General features: G+C 42.7%; 1 protein-coding gene across 3 annotated transcripts; it reads right to left on the bottom strand.

Moving 5' to 3' along the window:
- Positions 1-366: 366 nt before the first annotated feature.
- On the bottom strand, positions 367-12,761 carry ubap2a (ubiquitin associated protein 2a). Of its 3 annotated transcripts, none has more exons than XM_040029096.1 (27): positions 12,661-12,761; positions 10,725-10,862; positions 10,340-10,417; positions 10,057-10,167; positions 7,830-7,992; positions 7,662-7,742; positions 7,515-7,578; positions 7,032-7,129; positions 6,804-6,862; positions 6,638-6,708; positions 6,333-6,492; positions 5,948-6,218; positions 5,517-5,821; positions 5,085-5,311; positions 4,592-4,877; positions 4,163-4,202; positions 3,865-4,039; positions 3,546-3,597; positions 2,940-3,258; positions 2,726-2,817; positions 2,560-2,610; positions 2,353-2,446; positions 1,858-2,274; positions 1,651-1,755; positions 1,510-1,577; positions 1,231-1,422; positions 367-1,128 (listed from the first exon to the last, which is right to left on the bottom strand). In XM_040029096.1, exons 2-27 carry the CDS (start codon positions 10,818-10,820, stop codon positions 1,033-1,035), a joined length of 3,771 nt encoding a protein of 1,256 aa, XP_039885030.1. In that variant the 5' UTR covers positions 10,821-10,862; positions 12,661-12,761; the 3' UTR covers positions 367-1,032. The 3 variants fall into 3 exon arrangements, with proteins under 3 accessions (XP_039885030.1, XP_039885031.1, XP_039885029.1); XM_040029097.1 differs by having other exon boundaries at positions 12,122-12,704; XM_040029095.1 differs by having other exon boundaries at positions 10,725-12,704.
- Positions 12,762-16,438: the final 3,677 nt, after the last annotated feature.

Here is a 16,438-nt window from a genome sequence, read left to right on the forward strand (position 1 = left end):
TATAGATCTTCAGCATATTAAATTTTTAGGTCCGAAACAACTGCAGTGTGTATTTATAGAGGGTGCACTTTTGTAAGCGCAGGTCTGGACAGTGGCAAAACCGTTGTGGACTTTCAAAGTTGCTGAATGTCAAAACAGAGTGTGGCCACTGTGTTGTAAGATCATTAATCTATTTAACAAGGAACAAAAATGCTTAGTTTCTGCTGAACTGCTTCAAACAATGCAGATACCCATACTTCCTGTTAAATGTCAGCCCTGAGCAACATGGTTTGATTACACATCAACAGTCCTTTGTTGTCATACTTTCCAAGTATCAGTCTGAATTCATAACCTCCAAGTGTAGTAAGCAAATACTGATGCCAGATCGATAGAAACTGTTCATTAATTTTAATTTGGACAACAAGGATTAAACCAATGTTAAAATGACATCAAATCCAAGGCCTGGCTGGTCAAGCCAACCAACTAGTAAGAGTCAGGGAATGAGAGACAAATGGAAGTAAACGGGGTAAAAGAAAAGTCTAGCTATCAACTCAAGTCACCCTCAATATAAGGATTCACAGATGCGGGAGACCAAAGTTACAAAAAAAAATATTTCTTCTAAAATTAAAAAAAGGCTTTTGCCATGAAAATGATGGGTATAATCTATGTACATCATTCTCAGTTCATGTATGCATACAAAAAAATCCACATCACAAGATGCTTGTGTTCAAGTATATTCACCATCTTCATCTCCATGATTTAGCATTCTCATCTTTCCATTATTTTGAAATAAAATGTCCTTCAAAATAAAAACAAAATGCAGAAAACCACATTTTATGTCCTACCAATACATATATACTGTATAAATACATACATAAATATATTTTACATACAACAGCCATAAATTTGAAAAGGGGATATACAGAGCAAAGGGGAGGGGGGTGGTGGTAGTGTGTGTGTTTTAGCTTGTGTTGTAAATCGTTTGTCCCTCTATGATCTTGTCAGTCAGATATACTGGTGTGGTGCACGCACACATCACAGGTGTAGTCGTTCTCAGTTGGCCCAGTAAGGGGAGCTGCCGTAGCCCGACTTGTTGACTTGGCTCTTCTGCTGCAGGCTACTGGACTGGCCACGCTGGCTCGGACCACCCTGAACATCAAACATCAATAAACAGGTAAACATCCCAAAACAGATAAACATGTATGAAGTGACAAAGATGAAACCCAGGAGACTGCTGGGAAGTATCTGTACCTGTCCGTCCTGAGCAAGATGGTGGTGCAGCAGCTGTGAGTGTGGTTGCTGGTGAGGCAAGATGTGGAGGAATGGGGCAGGTGCATAGCCTCCAGGAGCTGCTCCAGGGTTCAGAGGCCCTGGACCCCCCAGCGCTGATGGCAGACTGAAGGGAGGAGGGGTTCCTGCATGGAAACCCTGCTTATCAAAAGACTGCAGATAGAGGAGAGATGATTTATTAGTAAAGGCACAAACAGCACAGCAACACAACAGGGTGGGTGTGCAGCTGACATTTGTCACCTGGGTCTTATTGTAAACACTTCCACTGATGTCTGGCACACCGGAGTTACTGGATGTCACTGAGACCCCTGGTAGAAAAACAGTACAATTAAAACTTGGACTTTGAAAATTCAAATTAGCAACAGTGTCTTTTCTTTGTACCTTTCCCGGGGCCAGTAGCAGCAGATTTGGCTTGTGCCTGTGAAGAGGAGTTGTACCCTTTACTGTATTCCACTCCCGCCGGCCCTGCTGTCAGCTCTTCGTACCCTGGAAAAGAAAACATCTTGTCTCATCTTGTCAAACAAATCACAGTAACAACCCTGCTCGAATTGCCAGTGCTGACAGGCATCGGCATCGGTTTTTAGGAACCTGAGCTGAAGGTGTGCTGGCCATAGCCGCTGGGCTGCTGCTGTGTCTGCTGCTGGAAGGGGCTAGCCGAAGGGTTTCCCAGGCCGAGGCCCATGCTGTGCTGCTTGGCCGAAGCTGGTCCTGGCCCTCCAGGAGGAACAAACATAGTGGGGCCATATTGGAAGGTAGCAGCACTAGGTACGGCACCGGGCACTCCAGGGTAGTAAGGCAGGCCTGTGTAGCTGTAGCCTGGCGGCAGAAAGGCCTGCTGACTGCTGTGGTGCTGTGGCTGGCCCTGGGGCTGAGGCTGGGCCTGAGGAGGCTGAGGCTGGGCCTGGTTCTGTCCTTGGCTCTGAGCCTGGGGAGGCTGCGGCGCCGCAAGGCTTGTGGGGGGAGCTGGGGAGGTGGAGTCATTCCTGCCAAACTTTGTGACTTCACCTAGCAAAAACAGGAGAGAAGTCAAGTGAGAACAAACACTGGATTTTAGGATTTCAGCCAAGAGTTAAGGTGCTTTACCTGAGTAAGGGTTGTTGGCAAGGCTCCCGTCTCTGCCGGAAAGAGTTGCTGCGGGGCCAGGGAATGTTATTCCATAGTAATCCTGCAAAGAGGGCTAAAGGAAGAGAAGAGGATCAGGAGAGGATCCACGACAACCTAAAAATCTGAACAAGCACTAAAGAGATGACAAACAAAGAGTTGTCCCACAAGCGTAACAATTCATCGCACCATTGGCAGTCTCGACTGGAGCATATGCAGGTCCTCATAGCCATAGATCTGCTGTGAGGCACAAAAAACAAGAAGGCTCAGTCACACATCCTACAGAATACTGCATGTGTAAATACAAAAGCCCAAGCACACAAAAGTGACTCTGGATCTTAGAAGGTCTACTTACTGGGTAAGCAGGCAGCAGCCCCCCCGGGCCCATAATGTACTGGTTGGGCAGTAGAGGAGGCACACCCTGGGACAGGTTAGGAGGAGCTTTACCTGTCAATACAATAACGCACGTTTACTTTAATGTACATCTAAGGGCTCCAATTAGAGCCACTTAAAAAGATGGTATCATGGAGCCAGTGGTATAGGTGAAAACAATGCCCTTAATGCATTACCAGTGGAGGAGGAGAGCAGGGGTGTAGTCCTTGGAGCAGAGAGGTTGGATGTGGCAGTAGCTCCATTGGAGCCAAGTCCCAGCACTGTACTGCTGGTGGCGGTAGCAGCTGAGTGAAGTCCGCTTGTACCAGCAATACCGCCAACTGTGCTGCTCATGTTGTTGCCCATGCTGGGCATGTTGGACAGGTGGCTGATGCTGCTGCTACTGTTGCTGCTGTTGTGGGCTGAGTGGAGTGCTGAGGCTGTGGGTTGGGATGACGTGTAAGAGCCAGATGAGGGAGCCAGAGAGCTCACATTGCTGCTGTCAACACTGGTGTACTGTAGACAAAGAAACAAAAGAAGTGGCTTGAATTGAAGTAGTTCTATTCGATTTATTCTGCAGATTTCATTTCTTAAGGCATGCTGCCTATACTGGTTATTAAACTGGAGACACTTAGATGGCAGGGGGTCCTTTACCTAGGATCCCCTCCCCAAATAATCAAGACATTTATGCTTTTAAGCCTACTTTGGCTTTATTTTTATTAGGACTTTGGCACATTAGCCTGTTATAATTCCATGTTATTAAGCTGCAGAGGAAATCACACAGAGAACAAACAGGTACTTACAGTGTGAGAGCTGGAGCCCAGAGCTGAAACTGAGGAATGACTGCTGACATGACTGCAGAGGGAAGGCACAGTGGAATGTGTGATCATTAGCAAGTGTACAAGGAGGCACTACAAGTCAAGAGGTTGGTTTTTTGTTCGTTTGTTTTGTTGTTTTTTTTAAAGATGACACACTGAGAAAAAAAATCTTTCAACCATTTGGAAGAAACAGCAGGCAGATGGTAACGGGTACCCAAACAGTATGTATTCTCTTTCGGAGTAGGGAACACAAATGTCTAAATTAAAGCTATACTAAGTTACTGTGTGTGTTTAAGTGTGTCACCTGTTGAGTGAGTTGAGTTGGCTGACTGAGGGCAGGTCCGCTGCCAGGCCGGAGAGCGTGGTGGAGCTGTGTGGAGGCATGGTAGACGGTAAATGGGAGGAAGGAGCTGAGGCGCCGTTGGTGCTGATGTTCATAGACGGTGACTCTGGTTTTGGTGTAGAAGAAGCTGATGAAGCTAAGATTGGGAGTACATAATCGTGTAAATAACCTGAATGAGCTTAGCCAAATGAAGAATGTTGACATTTGTAAAGAGCAGCAAATATGCATTCAACTGACCAATTAATCAAAAGTAACTCACTGTCCAGAGCAGCAGAAGTCCTCACACCATTCAAACCGTTCTGGTGGTAAGAAAATATAGAGCAGCTGTGTTTTCATTCACTGATAACAGATAAGAACGTTTACAGCATCTACAAACACACTGTATCAACAAAACTTGAGTTCAATTCAGAGTTGACATTATTTGGCAAGACAGTGGAAATCAACCCTAAACAAATTTATCATGTTTGACAGGAAGTTAGTATGAGACTGAGCAAATGACTCATGACCTGTAATTTCTGAGTGACACTGTTTTTACAACAGGAAGTAATACTGTCTGGTTGCGTTGATGACCAATGACCTCAAAGATAGAAAATGGTCAAAGATTAATTTATCCCCCCTCTCCATTCAAAGATTACCACCTTTGAGGACAGACTTTGTGAACTACTGCTCATTAGTCCCTTTTACTCACCATCACTGGCCCCGTGGCCTCTTTGTTCTGAGAAAATGCCAGTCTTGTGTGAGGGGGCATGGTCCCATCATAGCTCCCCCCCACCGTGGAGAAGGGAGATGAGGAAGGTACAGAGGCGGAGGTGGTTGAGGTTGTTGAAGAGGAGGAAGGAGTGTTGGTTGAGCTTGCGGTCCCTAACGATGAGGAGGTGAGACTGGGCAAAGCCACTGTGGAGGAGTGATAAACTGGCTCTGATGAGGAGAGGGGCAAAGACAGGGCCACCGAGAGAGGGCTGCCCAGTGACTCACTGCAAGGCACCAAAATGAAAAGAAGTACAGATAGGTTGACAGTTTAAACCTTTATGTACCATTTTCCATTCTGAGTCATCTATGATTAAATCCATCTTTTACACAGTATCTGACATACACAGTGTTTTGGGGATACATCTTGTTAAATGCGTCGTTCTTGCATTGTTTTAGAAAGATTTAATAAGTGATCAGAGGCGACACAGTACCTGAGCGGTTTAGAGTACAGGCTCGTCTGGCTCTGTGCCCCCGGTCCTGTTGCAGGTGGTGCTGAGGCAGGGGCCGACGCGGACTCCCTCGACGCTGCACTCACGCAATTATCCACGACTCCAAATTCTGGCAACGCCGACTCCGAGCCAAAGTCTAGCGCTCCAAACTGGAGGTTCAGTCCAGGAACATCTGCTGAGCCTGGCATCTCTACTGCAGTGGATGGGATCTTTCAGAAAGAAAGTGAAACAAGTTTTAGCACCTGGATATAAAGTGTGTAAAACTGATGACTTTGGTTTGACTCAAAATTAAAATTCTAATAATAACAGCACACTTAAGGATAAAAGAATAAAAATAAAACCCCATGCGGTCCATAAGGTTCGTGAGTAACTAAATATTTATCTGAGAGCTTAAGGCCATTGCTATCTGTTTACCTTTGACGTGGGAGGTATCCTTCGTTTCTGGCCTTTGAGCTGTACGCGTTGCTGCTGTGTCGTGCTGTTGCCCTGAGGGTCCAGCCCTGCATTCGGGGCAAGAGGTTTAGCACCAGCAGGAGCCATCACCGGGCCTGCCTGTGCTGGCGTGCTGGTGTGTTGGGGAGCAGGCGAGGCTGAAGCAGATGGTGCTTGCTGTTGCGATTGTGGACTCGTCTGACGCGCCAAAGGCAAGGAGGGGCCCGTGTGCCTCTGAACCAGCTGACTCAGCACAAGAGAAGGCTCTGGCTGCAGACCAAACTCACCTGCGGATTCACAACAACCAGAAGGAGCCGGGAACAGATTTGAAATAAGTGAATATAAATGCTTATGTAATAAACAAAAAAACAAAAAAAAAAAAGTGAGCACCACTTTTCCATTTGTACACCTACGGCTGTACTGTGAGGACAGTGAGGTGGTGTTGGATTCTGAAGTCTTCATGTCCCAGCTAGAGGAGGAGGGTGGAGGTACAGGTGCTCCCAGGCCTGGCAGTCGACCAATAGAAGTGTTGCTTCCTTGGGTACTGACAGGAGGGGTTGCCTGGGATGAGGAAAGCTGACCCAAGCCAGGACCCTTCAGCTGTTCCAGTATCTGAGCTCCAGGGCTGGCCTGAGTCCTTTTAGCCTGGCCCAAGTCCCCAAAACCAGCTCCCAGCACTGATGACTGGCACAGAAGAGGAGAAAACAGAGTCATCAATCTTTGTTTCTGGATCTCTGTACAACACATGGCAGAACAAAGACCATGTGACATGAGAAGGAGTGTAGAGTGTATTTTTACCAGAGCAGCATGTGCGTAGCTTGTGCTACTGGTGGCACTGCGGCTGTGGGGCTGCTGCTGGTGATGATGGGAGTTGGTAAAGACCAGACTCTGAGAGGAAGAAGACGGTGGTTCTCTTGCTCCAACCACAGGCTTCTGCAGCAGAGAAGCGAGGTCCAGACTAACAGACAGAGTCCATTCAGCCAATTAGAAAATATATTACAGCAAAAAAAGAAGAAGAAGCAAAAATTTAATATAACATCTCTTAACAGGAAATTCTTGACCCCCCGCCCAAGAAAAGTGTAAAATATAAAGTTACTACGCACCTTTGCCCAGGGGTGATGTGGTTCTCAGCAGCAGGTGCACATGAGGAGGTGAACACTTTGGTCTCTGAGAGCTGCAGAAGGACACAAAGACAGACACACAATTGTTACACCATCAAAACATACCTGCTACTACCAGTCTGTAATGTGTGACACTGTGTCAACTCACACTAACATCCTCACTCCAGTCCTCAGCTGCCCAGTCTTCCAAAGTATTCCTCCAGGCAACTAGAGGACAACCAGTAATAAGTGAGAAGCGCAGACAGAATAAGCAGGTGTACAAGAAGCAGTATGCAAACTCTGATAGGGATAACGGTCCTGTCTGCTCTGTGGGCACACACCTGGATATATAAGCCATGAGCTGTTTGTATGTGAATGTGTGTTCTCCTGAGCTCACCTGTTCCATCTGTGCTGTTGTTGGTCGTTGTGTCCCAAACCTCTGTTTGTGTGGTCCCTGTCCCAGCCTCTGAGGTATAGTCAGCAGGATTGAAAGTCCTGGAGAAGATTTAAGGAGACAAATACTGAGACAGACACACAAACACACACACACACACATAAAAAGTGGTTTTCTAGTAATAGAAGTAATAGAAAATACTGCCAGATGAGAATGTGCGTAGTTACAGGGTTTTAAAAAACCTTAACAACAGGCTTTTTTTCCCCCCTCCTGGCTGCTTGGCCTTCAGATTTCTGTCAGAATGCATTTATCCTGTTAGTTTCTAAATGAAACATCTTCATTCTCATTGAAAACGTATTAATTTTCACCTAAAACTCTTAACAGAATGAAACTGTGTGTGTGTGTGTGTGTGTGTGTGTGTGTGTGTGTGTGTGTGTGTGTGTGTGTGTGTGTGTGTGTGTGTGCGCGCGCATGTTGCCAGCATACCCCATCCCCTGGGCTGAAAACCTGCTTCCTGTTGGTGCTCTCCCTCGACCTCGAACTCCAGATCCTGTGTGATAGTCACACAAAGGTTAACAACTTACCCTCAAGTGTTCGCTATACTGACAGTGCTGTGTTGGTGCATCTGCTCACCTCTTCCACCTTTGACCCTCCGACCTCGATCCGAGCCTTTGTCCACTGGTGTCACCTCAACACCGTTCTCCTCTGGACGTGCTATGTATGTAGAAACAAAAAAGAAAAGTGACTAACATGAACAGTAGGACAAACAATACTGGAAATTGAAAAACTGAAGTTCCTTACCCTGTCGGCTCCGACTGGCACCCTTGCCTTTGCGGTTGCCAGTGGCACGACCCTTGCTAGCCTCCCTTTCGCCCTTCTTCTCCCTGTTCTCCTTGTTCTCCTTGCTTTCTGATGGGCCTTCTTTCACCAAGGGCTTCTTCTTTCCCACTGTTTCCCATGAGGTCTGAACACAGAAAAGGATTTTTTTAATTAAACAATGACACCTTAAATAAACAGTACTGGATTAATAACATAATAATAATAATAATAATACATTTTATTTCAAAACACCCAAGCAAATAAGAGCAAATAAGACAAGCATAAAAACAGGAAATGAACACAAGAAGTTATACAGAGTAGGCTATCTTGAACAGGTGGGTTTTGAGGGTGGACTTAAAATGGGGGAAAGAAGTGATGTTTCTGAGGTCAGGGGGTAAGGAATTCCAAAGTTGAGAGGCAGAGCAACTAAAAGCCCTGCCCCCCATGGTAGTAATAAGACAAAAGGAAGGAACAGAAAGAAGAAGAGAAGAGGAGGATCTGAGGCACCGGGATGGGGACCTGTACCAAATCAAAGAGATATGGTGGGGTAAAACAAGATACCAGCACTGAAGCATTCAAAAGCAGCTTTAATTTAAAAGGAAAAAAACAAAACAAAAGATACTGAATAACATTTTATCTGTGATTGCAGCTGCAGACAGCAGCAATTATTATTGTGAATAAAATGAAGGGTATTTTACATCCTTTTCCAATGAGCTACTGATGGCAGACTGCCCAATTTAAAAGGTAACTCCTAGGTAGTGTTTTCAATTGAGGTTTTAGGTATTTTAACCAGCTGCTTACAGCCCTCCTTCACCACCACTTAACTGAATTAGTAATCGCAATCCCCTCTTGTTCTTCCCGTCAAATGGAGTGCAGTTAGCGAGTGCTCCGGCTATGCCTGGTTAAACTGTTTGTTTACTTTTGAGTCACACATGCCTTCTTAGGTTGATTCTACTCAATGGTATGTTTTTGCTTCAAGTGGTGAAACAAGTTTGTTGTTCCCACCTTTAGCAGGAACAGTTTTTTCTTGAGTATTTTGCCAGAGCATTGTGCTTTGTTGGAAGTTACCAAAGTAGCTCCCTTTCTTACTAAAAGCCTCTCACTGTCAGACATGTTTGAGCTTGTCTGCTTGTCCATGCTGGGAAACCTAAGTCACGGCGTCCTCATATCACTGGTACCGTGATATGGCACTTTTGTCGTATTATAGCAGATGATATGATATGCCACAGGCCTAATGGTAACCCAACATGAACTTGTGTATTTTGCTCCAAGACATGCCACGCCAGATATTAGAGGGCACTGAAAAACATGAAAAAGAAAGCTGCGATGTTGACGATTTTTGACCACCCCTATGCAGTGACGTGTAAATAAATACAATAAATACCAGAACAATTTTCCTTATTGTGAAACTACTCCTACAGCATAAGAAAAATGTTTCAGAAGCATCTCTTTCTTTATGACATAGTGAACAGTACAGGTTTCAGATTACGTAACAATGATAGCATTACAGTAGAGGCTTCCAGGTAAGACGGAAAACCAGCTATTTGCTATTTTTGGGCTTCCATGAAAGCAAAAACAATACTGATAGTCGAGCCTGACAGTCTTTCCTCAACATCTGAGCCAGCTGGTATTTTTCAAAACTGCTGAGACGTTCAGACACAACACCCAAGTGCTTGCCAGGCATTTAGTGGCCTGTTTGACCTTGCGCTCGGAACAGAAGACCGAGGAAAATTTTGTACAACAGTTCATGATAAAAAAAAATAAAAAAAGTCACACAAGTATTCACAGGGACACAGCGCAGCTTAGAGACTGATGTTAGTGGATATGTGCATATCTGACAGAGCTCAGATGACACTACTTAAATTCTATTTTAACCAATAAGGTTCTCTTCAAATCCAGAGCAATGGCTCACACTCCACTTTAAGAGTACATGAAAATTTGAAAGTGACAGTACTGAACATTTCACTATACAGCCTGAGTATACACAATGATAGCAGTTAGCAAACCCTGATGATGCCATTAAATGACACCAAAATGTTCATGTTTCATTTGTTTTAAAGTTTCAGCAACTTGTTCTCAACAAAAGAAAAAAATACACATCTCAAAAACCATCAAACAGAGGCTGTTATGAACAGTCAAAAGCAGATTAAAGGCTCTAAATGTGTACTTTGCATTTATTCCGTTTATTTCACCTAAAGTTGTCATTTACCATGTCTGTGTTGCTCTCCAGGAGGAAGTTGATGGCTCTGCTGACATCCTCATTGCAATCATGGAGCGCAACCATGCACTCATCCTGGTTTTTCCCCGTCACTTCCATCAGCTTGGTTAAAAAAGAAAAAAGAAAACATTAGAAAACAAGATTAGTAATGTCAAATGATAAAAACAAATTGCACAATGTAGATTAACGGAAGAACATGAAAACATAGCCTGATTCTCCCTAAGAGTCTGACATAAGCCCCACACAGTCTGACAACAACTTAAGGGTCACTAACCTGGTTAACTTTGCCCTCAAAGTCAGCATCATTCTTGTCATAGATCATCTGAGCAAGCCGAATCTGCTCAGCAGTAGCCTGTAACACAGAAACAATTGGACAGCTTTTACCAAGAGAAAAATGAGGAATAATGTGAAATATAAAGAGAATGAATTCAAATGTTTGTTTTGTTTTGAATTGTCTGAAATCACTTTATATTGTCACAATATAAAGTGCATGATTGTGAAGCTGCAATCAAAACAAAAGAAAATACTTTTCAGTACTGATCGTCAGATAAATTGCTTGTCATGGTTGTGTTGGGGTTTGTTTGTTTGTTTTTTTTGCTTTTTTCTCTTAAAATGTCAGCATTTCAAAGAACTGTGGTTTTAGGTATGCAGTGGCTCACCTGTATTTGTTTCTGTGGTTGTGATGTGTGAGCGGAAGCTGGCAGCGCTTTTTCCCGAGGGCCCCGGGCCTTGTCGCCGCCCAGCGAGCTCATCATATACAGTATATACAAAACTCTGTATGTACAAAATAGAAAAATCTGCAGAAGGAAAACACAACATGTGTTGATGAGTGAACGGAAAGAAAAATAACACTGCAGTTACTGTGTTGCTAGAATAGAGCGTCAGTGTTTGTTTTTCTTGAATAAGTCCGAATGCCAAAAGTATGTGCTGTGGGTATACCTAAGCCTTATTGGACAAATATGAATACTCCCCTTATGGAGGCTGTAAGCCCCACAGTTGGCCTGGTGACGCAACAGCTTTGCTGAAAATCTGGGTCAAGGAGGGAAAGCAACCCAGTGTCCTCTTACAAACAGCACAGAACTCTGTGTGTGCGAGGCAGAACAAACACTACACACCCTGACCCCACACCCCTTGCTTTTCTAGACAGTTTAAAGCAAATTTGTTGTACACACTCCAAGCACCAAACTTCTGCAGTGAAATACTGAATTCTTCTCTATACTTCTATAGTCCTGTGCAATATAGATCTTGTTTTACATTGGCACCAGCTAACATGTTTTTAAAAGCACATAGTAAACAGTATCAGAACCACTTCCACAAGGAGGGCTTTATTTACCCATAAGCATATGGCCAATGTGACTTCTCAGTACTCTGTACTGCGACGTTTACCAGTGAATTTTCACTACAGTGTCCATCATAAGGACGACTACAGATGTTCCCACTCACCCATTTGTTTTATGTCAGAGAACAATAGCAAGTGCCTGAATGACGTTTGCAAATACAAAGCTGCCATTGGCTACTGGACTGAACAAAGCTTAATGCACAAGGACGACCAAGCTTCAAAAGGAATTTTAGCTTTTAAAAAAGCAAGAAAAAAATAAATATATTTATGACTTTGGGAATATATGAAGTATATATAATAAAAATATTTAATAAAAAACATATAATAAAAATATTACTACATCGCAATTACGGGTATCGACAGTCATGGCCACAAACGATAACAAAACAATAATCCACTAACAGTATTTCGCAATTCCTACTATATTTATGTTGGCAACCAGAAATATCAAATCAGAGACAAGTTCCACGAAGCCCAGTGTTTATATACATTAACTTATATCTGTTTACAAATGTCTAAATTATATTTATCTACAGGTTATTATTCCAGTAACGAAGGAAGCGGAGGGTTGTTTTGAACCAATGCTAACATTAGCCCGCTGCTGTTACTTATATTTCGAGTTTAACAATGAGACACTTTGGTAACGGCTAACATCCCATATCGCTCTTCGAAAAATAAATCAGATTCACGTAGCATCGTTTTAGATTGAATACTGACCGACTTTGTGCCTTTGGTGTTATGGTCCCCTTTGTCCTCGCTAGCAAGAACTGAAGTTAGCTACCAGCTTGCTAACGCTGAGACCGTAGCGTCGAGAGTGAACAAACGATGCAGTGGGATCGCGGATAGCTAACGATGCTATCTAAATCTGGTCCAAGTTGATAGCCAACGGCGGTCTAACTGGCTTCTTTAAGCTTTATAGGCATTTAAAGGTCCACACCGCCATGTTATGACAGTTGCCTTTAAACCAGACGTGCCGCAAACATGTAAACTAGACGCTAACCAAGCTAACAACAAAGGTACACGAAATCTAAAGCAAAGGCCTCGTAGCGAAGCACAATCCCATCCCGACATTGCTCGCCGGGAAACAAGACAACAGAAAAATTGCGAAAAAAACATCCTTCACAACCTCGAGAAAACGAAACAGAAAAGCCAGCGACCCGGTGCTTCACCAAAAAAAAGACAACAAGCACGTAATTAAAATACCCGAAAACACATAAACCTAAGTTGAAAATCGCAAGAAAATATGTTTTTATTACCTGCTAACACGCTTCACTCGGCCAGCAGCAGACAAGATGATCACGTGACGCGTGGTGCCGCGGTGGATGCTCATCTCTTGTCTCCAGGTCACAACTAAACTTCTCAGGTTTTACCATCAGCGATGTCCAGCAAAAACGCAGATTTACTGGATTTTTAATCGTGGTGTGCTTTTTGAAGACGCACACAGTTACGTATATCAGATAATGCTATGATAATGTACATAAGTGCAATGATATTTGCCAATCGCCTACACGTTTGAGATATTTGTTTATAAGGCATTAATCTCGCCAGTGTCAAGTTTACATTATTAAGCTATAACTGAGCGAAAGTGATCAAATGTAAGGCTGGATTTAAGGGCATAAAGCGTCTGCACTTTCACATTGCTTACATCTCTTGCCTGTGTTTCTTTGATTTTGATTTCTCTCCCTCACTTATTATCTGGAGAATTTTCAATTTGCCATTTTTCACAGAGTTAACGTCATCTCTCATTTTTCAGCTAATGTGGAGGCAGAATTCATCCATATGCGCATTTACGCACTGTGCCATGTACGCAAACTGTTCCTCTTTGCAATGCTGTCTTTTAAAGTTAGATTCAGACATCAATCTAGACATACTGTAGATCTTTTTGAGCTCCATTAATTACAGCATTTTGACAGACATTTTACTGCTGAATATTAGAAGAAGAAAGCAAACTACACGAGTGTGGTGTTTTGTACTGAGCAGTATGACTTCACTTATGTTCAATATGGAATGATTTTTGACTGAAAATCTTAAACAGTGCAAATCTTACAAATACACATGAACTGTAAAAATAACTATTACTGGCGCAGACACAGCAGGTATTTTGGTGGTTGGCCTTATTGTATATGTAATTGTAAGAGTTTCCCTTTAACGGCACAGAAATTTGAGAGGAAAATATTTAAATGACTCACACAACCCTTATTTACTGGTTTGCTGCACACTGCCTAACACTCAATTTAATGCTGAAAGAAGCAGACGTTACTTTGTTTGTGATATTCGTCAAAGCTTGAGAGTTCATTTCTTTTTAATGAGAGGGGGAAATGTTATCAGAGTGCGTAATTGTGACAGGTTGATAGCTGTGAACGCAGTGCTAAACCTTTGCTCTGTCCTGTAACACTTCACCTAGTCCTCACTCTGAGTGTTTACAGCTGTCTCCCTTTCTGCCCTTCATTAATAATACCCGTAGGTTACTTTAGCCTGTTTACTTTAGTTCTCGCCTACTTTAGTTCAGAATTAAAATGTGTATGCATGTCTCAGGAGTGCGCACAAAGAGCAATTTACATGTACTTTGTTGTTGTTGTCTGCCTTTTTTTTTTTTTACTTCTCTCTGTCACACCCATAAATACCATGAATCCATCAAAATATAGCAAATATGGCAAAGTTTGACTGTGTTAGTGTGTTGGATTAATGCATCACTCTTAAAATATGCAAAATTGACTTCATAAGTTCCATCAGCCTCACACAGCCTGTAGAAAAACAAGAGCATTGTGTATTTACGCACAGTAACAGGGGGCTCAGGATCTGAGGGTAAATAATCCCCCCCATATGAACATGTCCATTCTTCATTGGTGACTCTCTCAAGTTCCTCCTGATTTGACAGTCTTCTTGGACCTTGGTCTTCAGTTCATCACACATATTCCTTCTTTCTTGACGAGATTCCTAGTTCCAGACTGACTAAAGCATCTCCACACCATAATACTCCCACCATTGTGTTTCACTGTGGGGACGGTGTTCTTTGGGTTGCTTGCCCTTCTTTCTCTAAACATCAGCAGCATTTCTTTGGCCAAAGGACACACTTTATAGTATGCATAATCTTTCTCTAGATTGACCTTAGCATACTTGAGTCTGGTTTGAAGGTGTCTCACCTGCAGAAGTGGAGTTTTTCTTGGTCTGCAACCTCGTGGTCCAGTCCTTTGCAGGGTTCTAGTGACGGTTTTCCTTAAAGCTACAATGCCTGACTTGGCTAAGTGACTCTGGAGTAAAGGTAAGAAAGATGCTAAAACTTGAAGTAAAACTTAATGTAAAGTGAATAACTGGAATAAATGTCAAATATATATAGGAGCCTTTATTTCACAATCATAGCCAACAAATGAACAACCATTAGTGGCTCCTTTTAACTTTGTTTTTAATTTAGCTTTACTGTCTTGATGGAATTAACCATAGATGCACAATCATGTTAACAATGGCAAACCATTGTCATACCTACCTGGACCATAGAGCTGTTGCTGCTGCTTCTTCAGTTGTGAAAAATAACTGTTTTGGCTTGGCTGGAGTCTGCTGGAGTATAAAACTGTGAAAATGAAAACTGTTGAATGCTGGAAAAACTGAAAAGCCAGCGCTCATGTATGAGGATTCTATAAAGCTTTGCCAATACTTCCAGGGTTAAGAGTCAAGTTTCAGGAATAAGAACAAGCCAGCCATACTTGAGGCTTCTTTTGAATATTATAGTGAAATCTGCACAACAATCCAGTCTGGAATGGAAAACATCCATTTGCATCGTCCTTCATCATCTCTGCCTGCTTTACTACATGTTTTTACTTAACCACCAACTGCAACCTAGATAATGTCCTTTAACACTATCACAAGCAAACAAGTCTCTAACAGCTGACAAGAGTGCCACCTGGTGTGGTTCTTTGATGCTGTCCCCCATCGTTTTCTAGGTGTGACATTATTTCAATCACAGAGGCTCTTCTGCATACACTTTCCTGTTCTTGTACTTTCTTCATTTGCCATTTATCATGCCACAGAAATAGGATGAGTAAACACTAATGCATGTATTTCATAATAAAATCAAGGTAAATGACTAAAGCAGTGGTTCTTAACCTTGTTGGAGGCACTGAACCCCACCAGTTTCATATGCGCATTCACTGAACCCCTCTTTAGTGAAAAATAAAATATGATTTTTTTTCAAATTCAAGACATAGATATGTTTTTTATTGGTGCACAAAATGAGCCGTGCATGTCACGGTGGAGGCTCTGCCGAACCCCTGAGACCGACTCACCGAACCCCTGGGGTTCGATCGAACCCAGGTTAAGAACCACTGGACTAAAGTGAGTCTTTTCTTGAATTTTTATTTTCTAATAAAGGTGATTTATTCTTGAATGAAACCACTAGCACCCTTATCTATCTGTATCATCTTACAGTTTTTCTCCATTGGTTTGGCTCATTTCTTGAAACAGAAATTACATTCTCAAAATAACATGGACAAACCTCCAAACCTCTTGGCAAATGTTCACAACAGAATGGCATTTCTCATTCATTTTATCAAATGGCAAATGCCTTAGTACATGTTTCAATTGTCTCAGTGCATCTTTGCAAATGATTAAGTACACGTAGCCTACAGTTATACAGTTAGCCCACATTTAGCACATTTTCCAAATGAATAGATCCTGTAGATCTAAACTGATTAGTTGATTCTCAGTCTAATGATCATTCTCTCCTAAACATGTCAGCATGATTTCATTGTATAAGTACTCGCATGCACAACTGTCTGTTCAATTGTCAAAATTGGTCAAGAACATAATACCATGAATACCATATATGAATTTCTTTGAATATTTGATAAATTGATGACACTCATTGACAGTCAGGTGAAACTAGACTAACGAAGGGGGAGTGTCACACACAGGTGTTTTCCAGGTGTTGTGTGCTGCCAAACACAGATATATAGAGCTTGACCAGAGCCAGTCCGATCTCTGAACATGGATAGACAAGGCCAAGCAAACGGACAAGGGGAAGTTCTTCCTCGAGGAGGA

Source organism: Simochromis diagramma, unplaced genomic scaffold (genome assembly GCF_900408965.1).
Source record: "Simochromis diagramma unplaced genomic scaffold, fSimDia1.1 OVJJ01000483.1, whole genome shotgun sequence".
In the NCBI taxonomy this organism is placed as follows: Eukaryota; Metazoa; Chordata; class Actinopteri; order Cichliformes; family Cichlidae; genus Simochromis; species Simochromis diagramma.

What these genes read in the sequence shown, in the direction of transcription:
- ubap2a (XM_040029096.1), bottom strand. Translation starts at nt 10,820, where the DNA reads ATGATGAGCTCGCTGGGCGGCGACAAGGCCCGGGGCCCTCGGGAAAAA. An exon ending in GGATACCTCCCACGTCAAAG is followed by an intron (nt 5,312 to 5,516) that starts GTAAACAGATAG and finishes TCTTTCTGAAAG; the next exon opens with ATCCCATCCACTGCAGTAGA. An exon ending in TGCTACTGGCCCCGGGAAAG is followed by an intron (nt 1,578 to 1,650) that starts GTACAAAGAAAA and finishes TTTTTCTACCAG; the next exon opens with GGGTCTCAGTGACATCCAGT.